This window comes from Saccostrea cucullata, unplaced genomic scaffold, assembly GCF_032062105.1.
Source record: "Saccostrea cucullata isolate Sc308-1 unplaced genomic scaffold, CSIRO_AGI_Scuc_v1 ctg19335, whole genome shotgun sequence".
Taxonomy (NCBI): Eukaryota; Metazoa; Mollusca; class Bivalvia; order Ostreida; family Ostreidae; genus Saccostrea; species Saccostrea cuccullata.
In genome coordinates, this window is record NW_026924993.1 from 1 (window position 1) to 18,190 (window position 18,190).

The window sequence follows — 18,190 nt, forward strand, 5'->3', positions numbered from 1 at the left end:
AAAGGTGATTAATCATTCTTATACCAAAGCTTTTTCGTTTTGTATAATGCTAGATAAGAAGTGGAGAATCAAAAGTAAAGAATCTCAATTTTCAGACAAAACAACCATCAGTTCTATCATTTAGGGTTTTTTAAGGATGTTTGTATACATTTTCAAATTGAAGAAGAACCCTAAAAATGTTTTTGTACCATATGAATGAAATGTTTTAGGGCTTTCATAATGAATAATCATAAATGAACGTAAAAAAAATTATCACAAACAGCTCTGATTTTGGGAAGAAAGAGGAATTCCATTGTTAAAATAGGAAAACAATTAATTTAAAGGAAAAATTAATACTTTTAAATTCACATGAATTATCTCAAATTAAGGCCAACTTTCAAAATGATGACGTGTGTTGGAACAATTTTGTCGGATTTTAGGTGATTTTTTCAATGCTAAATTTTAATTTTTTTTTTTTTCCAGAATGCATAATGAAAAAATTGCTTTGTGGGGTGTAAATATTTTAAGTAAAGCAAGCTTGATGTTCTTGAAAACAACGTTATCTGAAGCTTGTTTCAGTAAATCGTTTATTTTTTTAATCAAAGAAATAAATTATCAGTTTTACTAGAAAATCCAACGTTGATAAATCATTGATATGTCTCAATGTAAAATGTGTAAAATTGAATTAAAGCCAAAGCTCAAAAGACACAAATTTTAAAATTAGCATTTACAAAGATTAAATTTTTTTTTGGAAAAAATAATTGGAAAAGCAAATAATACCTGATATGCTTTTTACCTTCATGCCGAATGGAAGCCAGGTTCGAACATCAAGAGGGTTATTTTCATGAAATTCCTCTTCTCTTTCAAAATTTTCTTTTTTGAAATCTTTATATAAGATATTATATTGAAACAGATACAAAAAAAAACAGATGACACAAATTTGATAGCAATTAGAAGAAAACAGGTAAGAAAAATAGTAACCAAAATTATGATTGAAATTTAGTTACAATGTAGTAGGGATGGCAATCGAATACACAATTGCTAATCGGTTCACCGCAAGACGTTCCGACCGATTAACAGTTAATTTATTTCAATCTAAACTATTTTGATCTGCATATTAATTATAAATGACATATTTTTCACGTAAGTTCATTTTCCTTTTTTTCATAAATTGTGTCATTAGACAATTCAAAAATATGGCTTAAAATTAAACACTTCTTTCGATATTTTACAAACACTCCAACTTCTATAGAAAATAAAGATGTTCAATAATAAAATGAAATAAATGTGTTATGGTTTGAACACCTGTCTCCAGCATGCTTTCAAGGTAATCAGATCTTCCTCTCTTCGCTGCATCCCTTCGACGATCGTAGCGAAGTGACGAATGTAGAGGACTGTCTACAAATTTATACAACTTGGTATAACACTTCGAAGAAGAATGTCTGCACAAATATTGATTCAATTCATCATAATGACGTTGAAAGGGTTCTTTCTAATGGAGGGAATGCATAATTATTACTATTAAAGAAAAAAAATGAAAGCCAACCAAAAGTAAATAAAAATACCAAATTCCAAGTTAGAAAGAATCAACAAGATGCATTTGCGAAAGGCAAATGAGTAAACCAATTTAAACTAGGGCTAATTGTAACGGGGACCGTTACAGATGTTCCCCAAACGCTCCCCAACTCCATTTGGGTGCCGTATTCCCTGTAAGCGCTATTAAGTAAGACACACTTTATGCAATTTAGACTTAAACAACGTTTTCCCAGAAGAATACAAAATGTATTTAAATTTTAGCATTGCACGCGTGCTCATCTGAATGCATGTGCGTAATGACCACATCATCTTGTCTACACTATATATATATCTTAATATACTTAATAACAAATCAAATAATCCAGAAGTATTAGGAAATACACTCATTTAAGTGTATTTTAATATTACTCATTTCACATGCACGCACGTGCATGCACGTGCATGAGACTATACCTTCTTGTAGGAGTCTATTATGTCTGTCTATGTTCTAAATCCCATTCTGTTTGGTTAAAAAACAAGGGAGTTATAGCCATTTACAGTTTTAGCCAATAAGATTGCAGCACACGTGCATGCGCGTGTTTTCACGACAATTGTTATATATCATATTGTAGTACATCCTAAAGTATGTATATATTTTAGATTTCATAGCATTTCGTCAAAAAACAAAAAAGATATTAAGATTTTTGTTTCAGCCAATCAGAACGAAGCGCACATGCACGTACGTGCATGATGACCATACCTTCTTGTAGGAGTCTATTATATCTGTCTATGTTCTAAATCCCATCCTGTTTGGTTGAAAAATAAGGGAGTTATAGCCATTTCAAGTTTAAACCAATCAGATTGCAGCGCACGTGCATGCGTGTGTTTTCATGACAATTCTTATACATAATATTGTAGAACATCCTAAAGTATGCCTATATTTTAAATTTCATATTATTTCGTCAAAAAACAGAAAAGATATTGAGATTTTTGTTTCAGCCAATCAGAGCGAAGTGCACGTGCATGCGCGTGAGTTCGTGCTAATTTGACAGTGTCATATTATCTACACTATTAATATATCTTTATATAATGAGTTTCAAATCATTTAATTAAAAAATGTAAAAGTTATAGCGATATTAAGTATATCGGTCATTTCACTCATTTCACGCGCACGCACGTGCATGCGTATGCGCGCAAAATGACCTTCGTTCCGCACACCTACACTACACACCTATTAACCCTAAAAAGGTTTTAGCTTAGTTGGGTGAACAGTTTCTGAGAACACTCGCGGACAAAAAAGTACCGGAGAACAAAGAAGAAAAAAAAGAATAATAATAATAATAATAATAATAAGAAACCGAGTAAAAACAATATGTTCCCAAACTCCGTTTGGGGAACATAAAAATTTCTTGTAGTTGTATGCATTTTATAGTGTAAGCTTATTACATGAGAACCCGGAACGACCATTACCTCTATAATTAAACCCAGGGCCTACAGTCTTAGAAAGGTCTCCAGGAAACAAAGCCTCGTTTTGATCATGAGGATCACTTTGAGGTACATCCGCTTCCGGTTCAGTTGTTGGAGGTGTAGGCTCTTTCTTTCCAAAACAACTTAATGAGGAAAAATAATGTATAACATACAATAGGATAAATTACATGAAAATAACAAACAGTATTCAAGCCCTCAATAGTCCATAAAACAATATACGATTAAGCAGCAGAGCAATTACGGTTAGAGGTGGAATCAGGTGCCATGGAGGAGTGAGCATGCCCTGCCGACCGGTTACGAAGGTCATGTGCTCTTCGCCATGATCGAAAAACAACGGAAAATCCGTCGTCAATTCAGTATGTGAATAATGGCCTAACAATTAGTATGAAAAACAGTCAGCATTTGACTCAATGATAAATTGTATAAAATTGAAATTCAATTATTTCACTTACAAGAATATCTTTCTCATCGCTGTCTCCAGTTTGTCATACCACGGCTTGTTATCTTTTACGGTGTCGTAAAGATCCATACCACGTAAAATAACGTTATGTGACGTTATTCTCGTTTGTGACGTTATTACGTCAAACGCGCCCGACGCTTATTCTATCAAAAATGCCTGACGTCGATTTCACTTACCGTAAAAAAAAAAGGTACATTAATTTCCAAATAAAAGGCATAAATATACGATGTTCAGTTATTTTCCGGGATGCATGATCGAAGGAGAGTTTAAATTTAGATGATTCGTCAAACCGAAAGTACAACAAAGATGGCATGGAAGATTCATTGTCTCGAGTACAAGATAACTAAAAGACTTCGACAATCGGGTCGTTTTTTGTCTCTGTAAGTTGAAGAAATACAGAGTAACAAATAAATGGTTCTCTTGTCGAAAGTCATTATCGTTTGCTTACATGTTTGTACATAGGCCTAGTACATAACCATTTTCGAACCACGTACGGCTCAAGTATTCAGGTACCTAACTACTTTGCTTCAATATTCCGATTTTTAAAAGTCGTTTTTCTCTTCTCGATTGTTTGAATTAAAATATCGTCCTCTGGGGATTGACTCGGGATTTTGAAAAAAAAAAAATTGGAAAACTTTTTTTTACAATGTATATATCATATACATAAAACAGTGACTGCACAAATATAAATGTTCTGTTATTTGGTATATCCTTGCACTGAAACATAAAATAATTATTGATAAAAAAACAAACAAACAGAATATTTCATTTAAGTAGGAAAGGACATTGATACATTGCCAAAAAAAAATTCCTTAATACACACATATGCTGAAAATTTAGAAAAATTTGTTTTAAAGCTAGTGCACAATAACCTTTAGCTACCATTTGTAGTGCTTTGGGTAGTGTATTGGTGCACCTGTCATAAGACTGACAGGTGTCCTGGGTTCGATTCTCTGGAAGTTGAAAAAATACAGAGTAACAAATAAATGGTTCTCTTGTCAAAAGTCATTATCGTTTGCTTACCGGGTATATGCTTGTACGTAGTTACATAACCATTTTCGAACCTTTTGGGCCTCTTGTTATAATATGTTTGCTAAAGCCAATTTCCAAATTGATGATAAAATTACATATTTGTCATCTACGGTATATACAATATGTATAATAAATTAGAAAAACATATGTCGAACAGACCCAGGGGTCTATATCGGATGGGGAAGGGGATATTTCTGTCTTCAAGCACCCATGAATAGTATAGCGATAGATATCAGTAGCTAATAAGATAATGTGGATCCCCAGTGTACTTTTCTAGATCACAATTTTATGCATTACCATGATTACTGTAATGATGGTTAGACTTAAACCCACAAATAGCAATATGACAGTAACAAAGAAGGGAACACATGTATAAGATGATAAATAGGAATGCCTATGAGATCATAGAGGGTGATATAAAAAGGAATAAGGAAAAGGATAAAATTTCAATCAGACAATTCACAAAATCAACTCTGTTTGTTAAGCCGAGTGCTTACAATGTTATAATCATATAATCAGGTTGTTCGTGCATGGTTTAATCATGCATTAATCATTAAAAACAAAGATAACCAGTTTCAATTTAGATTTTATGGATTTATGTCAAGATTGTTGCTTTTTATTTGAATGAAAAATTATTAATACTGTCTCATAAAAGTTATGACAGTGTTTTGTTTTTCAAAAACAAATCAATTTTTCAACAGAATTTATTGCATAATTAACTTGACCCTTTGATCACCAAATCAATAAGGGTCTCTCTCGAGCCACAGAGAGTTGCTGTGTAAAATTTCAATGCAAAAGCTCAAAGGCTTCTTGAAAGTGTTACAGACAGACAGAAAGACACACGGACAGATGCACAGACCTAAATTTAGTATCCCCACTTTCAGTGAAAGGGGAGACAATTATATCAGGGGTTTTTTTTTGTTGATGTTAAACTTGGTTTATCAAGATACTTGTAAAAAAAAAAAAAGCATAACTTTCCCAGTGATTATTCAGTTCTTTCTTTTCCTACATAAATAGTTTTTGATATCATATTGAGCTTTATAATATATACACCTACACATTTATCTATTTTAACATCAATATGCACTAAGCAACACAGTTCCAAAAAGCCAGATAATGTATAGGACCAGCATGCAAAACTCATAGCAAACCATTTTCCCCCAAATGAATGAAGAGTCCTCCCCAAACTTATGAGTTAGGACTTTGTGCTGTGTCATGTAGCATGATAAAAAGCTGAAGAAGAAAAAAATCTTTTTTTTTATTTCATTATTAGAATACAATTTTAGAGAAGTATAATTGAACTGCCTAAACTCCAGTACAAGTCAAATTGAACCATCTTGGATGTCCTGATTAAATGTTTTTATTTTAGGCACAGAGCAACAGAAAGAGTTTTTTTTTTTTTAAACTAGACCATGTTCATAATGCATGTATCATTTCTCAGGTACTTTTAATATACAAGTATACATACAAATTAAATATTCAGTACTTATAATGATGTTCATCAGCTCAGACAATTACAGGTTCGAGAATCTGTGTCAAAACTCATGGAACAAATGCTCACTGGATCCATATCAAAATATCACTTTAACATAGAACATTCTATTTACTCAGGGAGTTGTTGACTTTTAAAGCATCATACCAATGACTTTTCATACCAATTTTGCATAGATCGGTTTTTCCAAGGAGGGGTCCTGCCGTCCAAGGTCACTTTTAGTACAATTCACTGTTATCTAAATGGACTTTCAGTAAGGCGGGATATTCTTGATGTTATATAATTAGCCTCTAAAATTTACACAGCTTTCAATCATTGTTGAAATATATGTGGCCAGGATAGAAATTCAGGACATACATGTATAAGAAAGAAAGATTACCGGTACGTTGTCTAATGATTGTCAACAACGATTAAAAGTACCTGATGCTATTAATTTTTTAACCAATGAAAATCTATTTGCCATTTGAAAGACACTAGTGCCGAGAATACTACAGCTTATTAAAAGTCCAAGGATGGCAGAGAATAATTGTACTGCTAGGTTAAGTATGTACATTTAATAACTCTGCAATGTCCATGGGAACACACACACTCACCACTAGATCTGCCACGAAAATTTCAATCTGAGTTGTTGTCAGTAAATTCACCCATGCATGTAAAGTACACAAATAGAAACAAATCCTAGAAAAACGTGTCGTGTGAGGACACATTACTTTATGCTTTCTTTTTGATACCAGAGTGTTTTTCATGCACGAGTAGACACAATGACAAAAACTCCGAACTCGACTTTCAGTTTTAAATTTTTAAAGAATTTTTTTGAATTTTCATTACATAAAATACCTTGATCAAGGTATTTTAAATATCTTGATAAAGCTATACCTTTATCGGGGTATTGTGCTGGACCTGTTATGTACGGAAAACCTCGATCATTCAGTGTCCCTAGCTTAAGAAGGGGATCTCTGCCTTCCAAGGATATGATCGCCTATAAGCACGGTGTTTATATTGTTTAAACAAACAAACATTACAAAGTGGAAACACTGAACATATTCATCACTGCGTACATTAATTTTATCTATTTGTATATGGTATATGGCCGAAGCATTTCCTGAGATCAGAAACCAGACGTTAAAAAGATGTGGCAAACAAACCACTTATTTGTATCTATGAATAGCGAAAAATGTATTACATAGACACAAAAAGTAGTAAAACGTGCCACTTCTCTAAATTTTTAATCAAATAAATCGCATCCAAACGACCAATGTAGAAACTGAAAGTATTTTCTTCTTTCACTTCCGTCATAACGTCACACATGCGCATGAACGGTTTATAGAATATTCCGAAGATTGAACCCGATTACTATTATGCTTGTGAATCGTGAAAACGAATTTTTGGCCGTCTATGCATTAAATATTCAACTTATGATTTAAACCATACTTATTACTGTTCTATTATCGATAGTTTTAAATATTTAAAGCGATTTTTACATCCAAATCCTAAAAGTATAGATGTTAAATAGATTTTTCAAATTATCATTTTTCAGCAAATTTGGTATAAAAATGTGAAATTTTCTTGTTTGATGCCCGCTGCCCCACTTAATTTTTATGCCATATAAGGGAGAGAACATTGGAAAATAACGTGTTAATTTTAAAAAGAAATCTGTAGTTAGAATATCAAGCAGCAATTTATTTTTTACCAGAAATGAACTTTATAATTTTGAGCTAAATATGTTGAATTCGCCCTAAAAAGTACAATTAAATGGATCAGCAGATGTAAAAATTAATTAAACCGTTAAACAAGCATATCCTCTCTACAATTCATATGTTAAATATTTTTATTTGCCTTTAATTTTAAAAAGCTAGCATATATTACTCAATTCCTTCATTTTTGTAATTTCTCGAGACAATGTCTATTTTTAGTAACAGTCCTAACAAAAGGAGGCCCGGTTGACCTAAAAATTTACGCAGATATGAAAAGGACAAATACTTAATTCAAATTCTGAGAAGTTTAAACAAAATCTGTAGCTTCGTTATTCTTGTAGCATGGTATGGATCTTTACCTTAAAACCACTCTAACATCAGATATAAGTACAAACCCCAGGAACGGTCCGTGATGTTAACGACACTGTAAATGTTCAATACCAGGTACCCGGATGGTAAACAAAGAAGATACGTGAATCCATGTAGGAGACATGCGATTTCTGTTGGATGAAACGCTCCACTGACCAGGAATATGGCGATTAAAAGACCAAGATACAAGGTCACAACGGACACCGGGACATCATCACTAATGGCTAGAATAAAGTATGTAGAAATGATACAATCATCACTAATGGCTAGAACAAAGTATGTAGAAATGATACAATCATCACTAATGGCTAGAACAAAGTATGTAGAAATGATACAATCATCACTAATGGCTAGAACAAAGTATGTAGAAATGATACAATCATCACTAATGGCTAGAACAAAGTGTGTAGAAATGATACAATCAGATACTGATTTTAATTTTTCGTATATTTATGCATATTTCGTTTAAAGGATTAGATTACTTGAGTCCTGAAAAGTCTCTGAGAATTTTCTTGAATATAACAATCATCTTGGTTTCAGAGCTTTTTTGTTTACTAGTATTTTACAAAATAAAAAAAAAATAATTATTTGTCCCTGCAAAAAGAACAACCAATTAGGGTGAATTCACCTTGGATCGGATATCATTTTAAAAGAATAACAAAACTAGGTACGTACAATACAATAGTTTTCTTGCTAGGTAATACTAGGTATAAAAGCTATTAATGACATTTTGGACAAATAAGTGCCAGATATCTCAAATTATATGGAAAAATAGAACAGTTTTTTTTTTCTCTTTAGATTGAAATCATACCTCCTGGACCAACAGTCGGTTGTATGGTAACGGTTTTGCCGTCTTTGGTTTCGACCTTCACCTTGTCGTTAAGACTTATAAGATCCTCTGCCACCTGCTCTGCAATCCCCACTACCACTGCTGTCATGACAACCGCGTACAGGAAAGTGATGACTTTACCAAACTGCAATGTTATGTAAAATATTAAGATAGTACTTTTGAAATAACCATCAACCACCCTGTCATAAAGAAGGAATAAAATATAATACTATATGTACTCGTTGGAGTTTAACTTTCAGTCATACAAAAATATCATTTTTGCAATAATTCTTCGTAACTTATAATTTTTATGCATGTTAAAACAAGTCAAAATGCACTTAATCATTGTTATATATAAATTATTCATACATGACTTTACTTCATTATACATATACATTCTTGAGATTCGGAGAGTCGGTAAGAACCTTCAACACGTCTACTTAGCAATGAAACCGTCCATGCAGTGCAAAGTATTTCAAAACTTATTTCTCAAGAAAACGTGAAAAGAAATAAGGAAACTTCCTGGAATTTTCTGTTTCGCAATTTTTCTCTGCAAGAATTCTACCTGCATTTGCCACTTTTCCTTCTTGTACAGACAGATTAAGGCATAAATCACACAGACAACGATTTGTAGTACCACTGCCAAGATCAAGTCAACATTCCAAGCGTAATTCAAGCCACCTACAATATGAAAATAGGAAAATTACTTACTTTGGGATTTCATTTTTTAAAAACCTTTATTAAGATTAACGATAGCTCAATTTAACAACAAAAAACTGAAAATTTTATTGATATCTAACTGACAGGAGATGAAAGATTTTTTAATTATTAAAGTGTTGATAAAGTTTATGATGTTAATGATACATGTACTCATATTCATTATTATAAGAATAAAGATATTGATGTCAATGATAATTTCAATACTGACTTTATTGATACTGATTATTACATAAGGACGTTGTTTTTCAATTCTTTTGATGATGTTGTTCATGATGATAATGTGTTGAGAGTGATGATCAAATATACTGACACGCAAAAGAAACGCAACATCCTACTTTAGGGGGAAATAATTATGTAAAGTAAAAAAAATTGTACCTTAAAATTATGGATATCTTCACTTTCGTAAACACCGGTAATTTAATGGTTGAACGATTTTCATACCATAACCGGAAGTCAAGTTTGAGTCTGCTTAACAAAAATCAAAAATTGCATGTTTAACAAAACATTTGGCAATATTATGGAGTTTTAAGGGTTTTAACTGTTCATCATAAGTAATCGACAATATTTCAAAAAATAAACTCTCCTTTCGTTTCCCGTAATGATGCTAAGGCTTCTTGAAAATGGCTTAAGTACGCATTTCCATTGCTCTAGCTGGAAAATTTCAATGCAAAGGTGATGGAGAGTTGCTGGTGCAAAAACTCGCAACAATACGCCTCAAAAGAGTCTTACGTATCATATTCATTCAGGACAGTCCTTGTACCGGAAGTCCAGGGGTGGCTACACTGCTCTAAGTTAGAGAAAATTCGACCGAATCATCTGAAATACAGGCATTTAAAAATGGCAAAGAATAATTCCTTCGCTCAGATCTCCATATTGATGAACCTATTGTATCGTAGAAATTAAGCTGCAATTGTTGTTTAGGCCAGTCTTGCACGTTTTCTTGAATGGCTGGGAGGGGGAGTGTTTTAACAGTCATGTGTTACTTAGTAAATTAAAAAGATAAACATTTAAATTTTTTATCAAATCTCTGATGTTCTGAAAGTGAGTTTAGCTTTAATTTACTGTATTCATTTTTGAAAATCATAAGATAAAAAAATCAAGCATTGGTAGATTACTGCTTGTTGCGTTTCTTTTGCGTGTCAGTATAATAATGCTTATTACATCAGAATGTTGATTTTGATGATGTTGATATTTGAAGATGATGATGTAAATTGTTGATGTTGATGATAATGATAATATGATGATAATGATGATCAAATAATGATGCTAATTACATAAGAATGTTGCTTTTGATGATGTTGATTTCTGTTTTGTGGGTTAATCCCTCATAACTTGGCTTATTTACGTTTAATATGTTTGATGTTGATATTGACGATGATGAAGTTTATTGTTATATGATGATAATGATGAACAGATGATGTTACTTCACCTGCTACTATGATTATTACAGTACTTGGACCAATAACTGTGGATACGAGGAGAAACATCTGATATATACAGAAGAGAAATGGCACGCGATGGTTGAGGGATCGAATCAGATTCCACTCCTCGATCAGAGAGATGATATTAGCCAATGTAGAAGCGATCCACCTCCTCCTCTGTTTATAAAACTCCTCAAACTCATCAGGACAGTAGGTTTCATTCTTTGAGGCTGCGCAGTACTCGATTCGCCAACCACTCTGTACCTACAATAGCCATAAAATTTATACATCTAAAGATTAGAACTTCCGAATACGTTTGTCTAGTTATATATAGACGTACTGACCCATACTTTGTTTTAAATATACTAAAAATGTATATTTGTTTATCCATGAAAGATTTCCAAACTCTTAAAAAACAGTATGCTTTAAAACCACTACTTTTCGTTGGCATCTAAATAATCATTGCTTCGAGCTGATATTCAACAACATGAAAAATTTAATACCTATAATTGATTTATCATTTTTCATCCACGAATTAAATGCAAAACAACGAAAATTTTGTCCCTCAAAAATATGTGATTTTATGATACATGTCTGGGATAACAATCAATAAGTATTTTGTTTATATTCTTTTCCGAATTCATGCATAAATACTATTAAGAATGCTTCCTCGTGTGACCATTACCATGAGCGTGCACAACCAGCGATCCTCTCCCATGTCTTTGATGAGGAACTCAAAGGCTCTCTCAACATCAGAGGCATAATTGGGGAGGATACTCTTAATGGCAGAGCAGCGATAAACACTGAAACAGCCCGGGGCACAAAGAACGGAGCCGAGAACATGTTCAGCGGCCTGAAAAAAGACAAATTAACCATCATCACCATAACAGACAATTCATCCATTAACGCCATCTTTACATAAAAAAGACTGAACAAAACAAATTGACAAATGTAAAACAGAAGTTTTTCGGGTATATTTATGTACAGAAAAATAAATTATCTTCAAAACATTTCCTAAATCAATAGGAAAGATACAAGGAATTCCACTTAAAAACTGCTAAAGTTGATAATTTAAAAGAAAAGCACCTTTTGAAACCAGTGTCCAATAGCATACTCAAATTTTTGATACCAAACAAGCGGACCCTTTCCTATTGGGTAGGTGCGCGCGCACACGGCTCCAACAGAAGAGTCCCGTTTCATGAAGTCAAGCAGCGCCTCGACCGATTCCGGAGTAAACTTGACGTCAGCATCCGTTGTAAGAATGTAACAGTCGGACTCGCTCACTGAAAGGAAGTTCAAGACAGGGTAGTATTTTAACACGTCATGCTGTCTAATTTTATTCAGACGCTAATAATATTAGTGCATAGGGGAGCTTGGAATACAAGTAAGACGTCTGTGTGATTGTAAATTTCAATTTGATTGAACTTTATGAATGAAGATAGATTTCTTTTCTTAAGGATAAATGATACAATGGTCGATATAATGACCTTGTCAGCAAATTCAATTTATCGAGTCAAATGCTGACGGACGTTTTTCATACTAATTGCCAGTCCATTATTCATATACTGAATTGACGACGGATTTGTTGTTATTTCCCGATCATGACAAGGAGTACACGGCGGGAGTGACCGGTCAGGGGATACTCACTCCTCCATGACACCTGATCCCTCATGGCTCTGCTCCTGTTTTGTATTGTTTCATGGACTTTGTTATTGAATACGGTTCGTTATCTCCATATCCTTCATGATACCAAAAAAAAAATGATGCCTCGATTGATATATAATTTAAAACTTTTTTTATTTCTAAATGATCCAAATAACAAAAGTCTTAAATATAAGGAAGGTTTCTATGATGTTCAAACGTCTACCCTTTTCTCTTTCTTTTTGCTTCATGTGTACTATTGACGAAATTTTTGAACATCGTCTATTTATTGCATGATAGTGAGGGAGACGTGAAAATTTCTTCAACCGATGAAAAATCATATTCCTCGAAGGCAACGCTCGAATATACTCATAATTAATTTGGTTGGTTGGAGCTTTTGGGATGATAACCGTTCGTAAAGATTAACTTTAAATTTATCAATGTTTATGTGTTTCCTTAAGATTCTATTTTCCATAGTTCCATGTACCCATGTGTTGTTGAAACATAAGATGCCAGGCGTACCTGTACAATTACTCTCTCCGTCCAGGTGTTGCTTACGAAGAAAATCCAGGACATATGACATGTACATAATCTGACTCCAGCGTTTCTTCTTTTTCACCTTATACAAGGTAAGACAAATGATATCAGTAAATTAGGTACTGTTGTTTGTTATTTATTTGTAGAATGCTTTGTTACAAGTCACAAAGGGATATATTCGAATCCACAAAGGAGTCAACTTTACATCAATAATTACATTAAACTTGAATCCAAATATGATGAGAATGCATAACTAGGTGTTCCTTAAAAAAAATTTAAAACCTCTTTTTTTTGCCTAAATACTTCCTTTAGGTTTGGTTGTATATTGTTTAACGTCCCATTTTCACTCATATGGAGACGCCCTTTTAGGTAGGGAATCTACATGAACCAAATTTTGGGAAACTTTTAACTTAATCAAAATTCAGTCCACCGAAGTTAAGAATAATTGAATATGCAGACGATTAATTAGCGCGGCGCTACTCTTAAAATATTTTATTTTTAAATACTCCATTTATTCCTACATGGAACTTTGAACCTTTATTATGACTTACTTTCTTCGGATCTTTCATATGAATAATGAAAGTCATTTTCGATGGCCCCGGTAGTTTCCAGCCAAACTTTAATCCGTAAGGTGTCGAAGTCTTCGTGCAGGTTTTAAGGTCATCAATATCTGCAAACAAACATATACTAGCATTAGATTCTGAATCTTAATGAGAACATATCTTTAGCAAAGTCCAATATACAGGTTAGGGGTTAGGATTGGGTAAAAAAAAAACTCATCAGCACGTGTGAATCAACTACAGTTAAATGCCTTCCAATCCAAATTAAACCCTCCCTTTCCCGCCCCCCCTCTCTTTCCCAGTATGTCATTCTCCCTGTCTTTCTCTTTCTATATGACTCCTTGTCAGTATTTTTCTGTCTGCCTACCCAAATGTCTCTCTATATCTCTTACTTATATATATCTCTATATACTAGTATATCTCATATCTTACTTAGTGCGTCCTTTAAAAGGCTGAGTAGCTGTAGTGCGTAATCCGTCATCTCCTCCCCTTTGATGGCCCCGTCTAGAAACACGTGAGATTCAAAGTGGATCTGCGATTTGTCTGATGTGGCCTGACTTATATTCCGGATAGACTCCAGCAACTGTTGCATTTCATAACGACTCTGTAATATCAATAAACAGAAAACGGTGTAGCAACCACCGAGGAATGGCTTATTACTGACAATTTTGAAGATGAAGGTTCCAATCCCCTACAATTATCCTGTGCATTATTTTTTACTAAACAATATCCCATCCATATTTTTTATTTTTTTACGGGTAAGGTAGATTTGATCTCGATCATCGAGACCATTGTAATTAAATAATTAAAGGCCATTCGTAACTCACATGAAGACAAAAACGCAACATAAATGTACACAAAATACGCAACGTACATGTGCACAAAATATGCAACGTCCCTTTAACTTTACCATTGATAATTTTCTAAGATACTCTTAATTGTTTTACAAGATATATAATCGAACAAGTAAAGTAATAAATATCCTCGCATTTTTGAAAAAATAAAAAAAAATTAATGGATATTTTGATTTAGAGGATATTAACAGTATTACTAATCATATTATAGCATTCTAAAGTCTCTCAATAATATATAGATGTTTTTTTTTTTCAATTATACAGGGAATAAAAAAATGAAAATCAAAACAACGCTACGTATATTTAACACAAAATATGTTACCTCACGATACATGGTTGTGCATATGTAAACCCTCGTTTTCTCTGTGTTTCTGTTTATCTGGTTTGATTCCTCTTCCATGTCATCGTTGAGTTTTCGGTTGAGCAGTAACCATTGTTCCAACATTACACTGTTATATGTTGGGTGCCAAAACAACTGAAAAAAATAATCCAAAAATTTTTAGTTGCTTTCATATAAAACAGTTTATCAAAAATAACATTCAAGGGTTAATCCAAAGTAATGTCACAACTGCTATAAAATCAGAAACAATCAAAAGTTTTTATCGAGATATTTGTACCTGTATCTCCTTTTGTAGTACAATATTCTGGACATTCCACAACAGTCGACCAAACGTTAGAGAAATTGCAATACAAAAACACAACATCGCTATCAGGCTGTAAATTAGTGAACTATCCTTAACACAGAAATCTGGGGAATGACCCGAAAAGTCCCGAATCCACTCACATGATCTTGCAACAGCAAGTATGATATACGCAATAGGAGAGGATAATATCAGAGGTATTACGAAGGACCCACGGTCCATGCAGGTGTGACAAGCAAACACTGCTATTGCGTATCCAACAATACTAGTGGTGGTGTGGACTATAAATAGAACAAAAACGTCATCTGATGTGTTCCAGTTCCAACCCTGTGTCCAACCGTTATCAAAACTGAAGTCGTCCATAGCAAACTTAATTAGAAGAGCACTAGAAGCTAAAGTGAAGACTATTTTTATAAATGCAGATATAAACAATACTTTCCATGGTGAAGTCTTATCACAAAGATGACTGCTAATCCCAGATGTATTAGCTGTCGAATTGTAAGATGTTAAGTTTGAAGCCGATGAAACACCTGGCAGAGAAGCCGATGAATGTGTTCGATTGATAGAGATGGGAGACGACGTTTGAATATTTATATTAGGAGGAGCCTGAACTTTGGTCATTACTCGGGGAAATAAATTTCTATTCAAATATGGAAACCATGACAAATAAACAAGCAAATATCCGCAAAGAGACCACGTATCTGCCGCATATTTAACATGTAATAGTATGTCAAAGGAAGCACCAGCGATAGCAAATAAAACAGCCATCACAGAAAGGCCACGGAAGAGTTTGATATGAAGATTGTTCTTCTTTATAAAGTAAAAAATAGGGAGAAAGATTCCAATTTCCATCGTAGTGACCCCTGAAGCTCCCTGTCCTGTGTTCAAGGCCTTGAATATCACTAAAGACAACCCAACTGATTCTAATGCTGCCAATATGATAATCTGAAAAATAAACATAAAAACAAGTATACATGTGTGTTATGCATTCTTATACTTGTTTTTCCAATAAAAAGTATATTTCATGACATTTCAGACAGATGGGAATCATAAACTAGCTGCATTAATTTAAGGTTTCGTCAAAGGTCAACATGTCTAAAAAAAAATATTTTTACAATAGCTCCAAAACTATGTGTGGTATAAATTCAAAACGTTTACAGTTTATAAATATATCATTGATTAATAGATAGAAAGTATAACTTGATAACAAATATTTTTAAAAAAGATAATTTTTGAGAAAAATTGTATCAGAAAATGTGCATATTTAAGGAAAAATGCACCTGCTTAATTCTGTCTTCTTTGTGAAAATCAACATTGTAGAAATAATATATGTTTCTTATTGAAGGATAAGTTGGACGTGAATGATCTATGAAATGCTGTTATTTAAAGCATGACATGTATAAAGGCAAGACCCCTATAGAATCCACCATTTGCAATGTACTTTCACTTTCAAATTATAACATTTGGACAAAATAAACAGGGACAACAACTCTCCAGAGGCTATCCAAGTCCAACTTGCCCTTTATTGATAAACATATTTTGTTTCTGCAATGATGGTTTTCACCAAGAGCACGGAATTATTTAGGTGTATTTTTTTGAAAATATATGCATTTTTAAGAATAATTTTTCTCAATTAATATTACTCCAAGTATTTTTTTATCTAGTGATTCTATCTGTTAATCAATGAAAAATTTATAAACTGTAAAAGTTTTAACTTTATACCTCACATAGTTTTGGGGCTATTGTAAAAAAAAAAATTGGACATGTTGACCTTTGACGAAACCTTAACAAAACCTTTTTCAAGCCTTTGCTTTATTTCCGGTGGGAACTAGTTTGACATACTAGTAGTTCCTGGCTCTAATGACTTGATACATAATTTTCTGAACCTTTTACTCCAGAAATGTCTAGCTATCTACTCACATCTAGAAAGATGAGACGCCTTGCCGCCAAAAAAATAGTATATAAAAAAAATAAGTAAAACCTTATATTTATCAGTCCTCTGTTATCATATGAACGTTGGTAAAAATACGTCCACACAAACCATGAAACTTACCAGATTTTTTATTCGGCCATGGGATGTCACTGCGTCCAATAATATTCCACAGCGATCTTAAAAAAGCTATCGCATTAGGGGCCAGAAGTGTGATAAGACACATTGTGAAGACCTGGTATTTAGAAGTACTGCTTTCACTAAGGTGTTGAGCTAAACCAATCACGGTTACTTTACTGGTCACCAAACACGATAATAAGACCGTAGCAAATGTTAAAGTCGTTAGCCACTTAAGAATTACAACAATTCTAGATGGTCCTTGTGATTTCTTTTCTTTCTTAGATCGATCTATTATTGACTCTGTTTTAACAGTCAGGTCGGAAATGTCAGTCTCGATCGTTTCTTTCACTTCTGTTTCTTCTTCTATTGACGCCATACTTAGTCCCTTCAATCGTCAAATCTTCTAAGAAAACTAGAATATTTCAGAAAATATTGTTACATAAAGATTCATTATTCTGCCTTTTTACACAATACGTAAGTATGTTCTATTAAATGAATTGTTTTAAATGTATTCTTCACTCAATATTTAAATTCAATTCAAATAGAAAAGAAGAAACATAAAACTGACATAATCATGAAAGCTTCTAATGTATACTATAATATACTACAGTACGTTAGATTTTTCATTACCTGCGCAATATCATCAAATCGATAAAATAAATATCATTTTTTAAGTTTCCTGGCCCCAAGACCATCGGCTGAAAACAGATTCAGTCAAGATTAAAAATAAAAAAACTGTTGAAATAAATTCGATATCTAAATAAAGCTTTTCACCCCATGTTTGATTTAGAATATTATACAATTTTGATAAGGTATGTGTTTTAAATGGCAGGTCATTCAAAATCAAAATTTTGACCTTAGTTTGTTCACAGTTTATGGTATCCGGGGCTGATCGTCAATTTTATATT

The 18,190-nt window shown here is 33.1% G+C and overlaps 2 protein-coding genes across 2 annotated transcripts; both read right to left on the reverse strand.

Moving 5' to 3' along the window:
• Nucleotides 1–775: 775 nt before the first annotated feature.
• On the reverse strand, nucleotides 776–3,511 carry LOC134267771 (uncharacterized; the record flags this gene model as incomplete). Its single annotated transcript, XM_062749979.1, has 4 exons — nucleotides 3,435–3,511; nucleotides 2,965–3,104; nucleotides 1,285–1,377; nucleotides 776–864 (listed from the first exon to the last, which is right to left on the reverse strand). Coding segments are annotated over exons 1-4 (399 nt in total), but the record flags the coding sequence as incomplete, so codon positions are not given.
• Nucleotides 3,512–4,139: 628 nt separating this feature from the next.
• On the reverse strand, nucleotides 4,140–17,658 carry LOC134267772 (chitin synthase chs-2-like). The gene is made up of 14 exons (XM_062749980.1): nucleotides 17,524–17,658; nucleotides 15,209–16,177; nucleotides 14,914–15,066; nucleotides 14,170–14,341; nucleotides 13,729–13,847; nucleotides 13,163–13,259; nucleotides 12,086–12,282; nucleotides 11,685–11,852; nucleotides 11,008–11,263; nucleotides 9,424–9,539; nucleotides 8,841–9,003; nucleotides 8,056–8,253; nucleotides 4,315–4,395; nucleotides 4,140–4,159 (listed from the first exon to the last, which is right to left on the reverse strand). The coding sequence occupies exons 1-14, from the start codon at nucleotides 17,656–17,658 to the stop codon at nucleotides 4,140–4,142; spliced, it is 2,844 nt and encodes a 947-aa protein (XP_062605964.1).
• Between the last annotated feature and the right edge of the window lie 532 nt (nucleotides 17,659–18,190).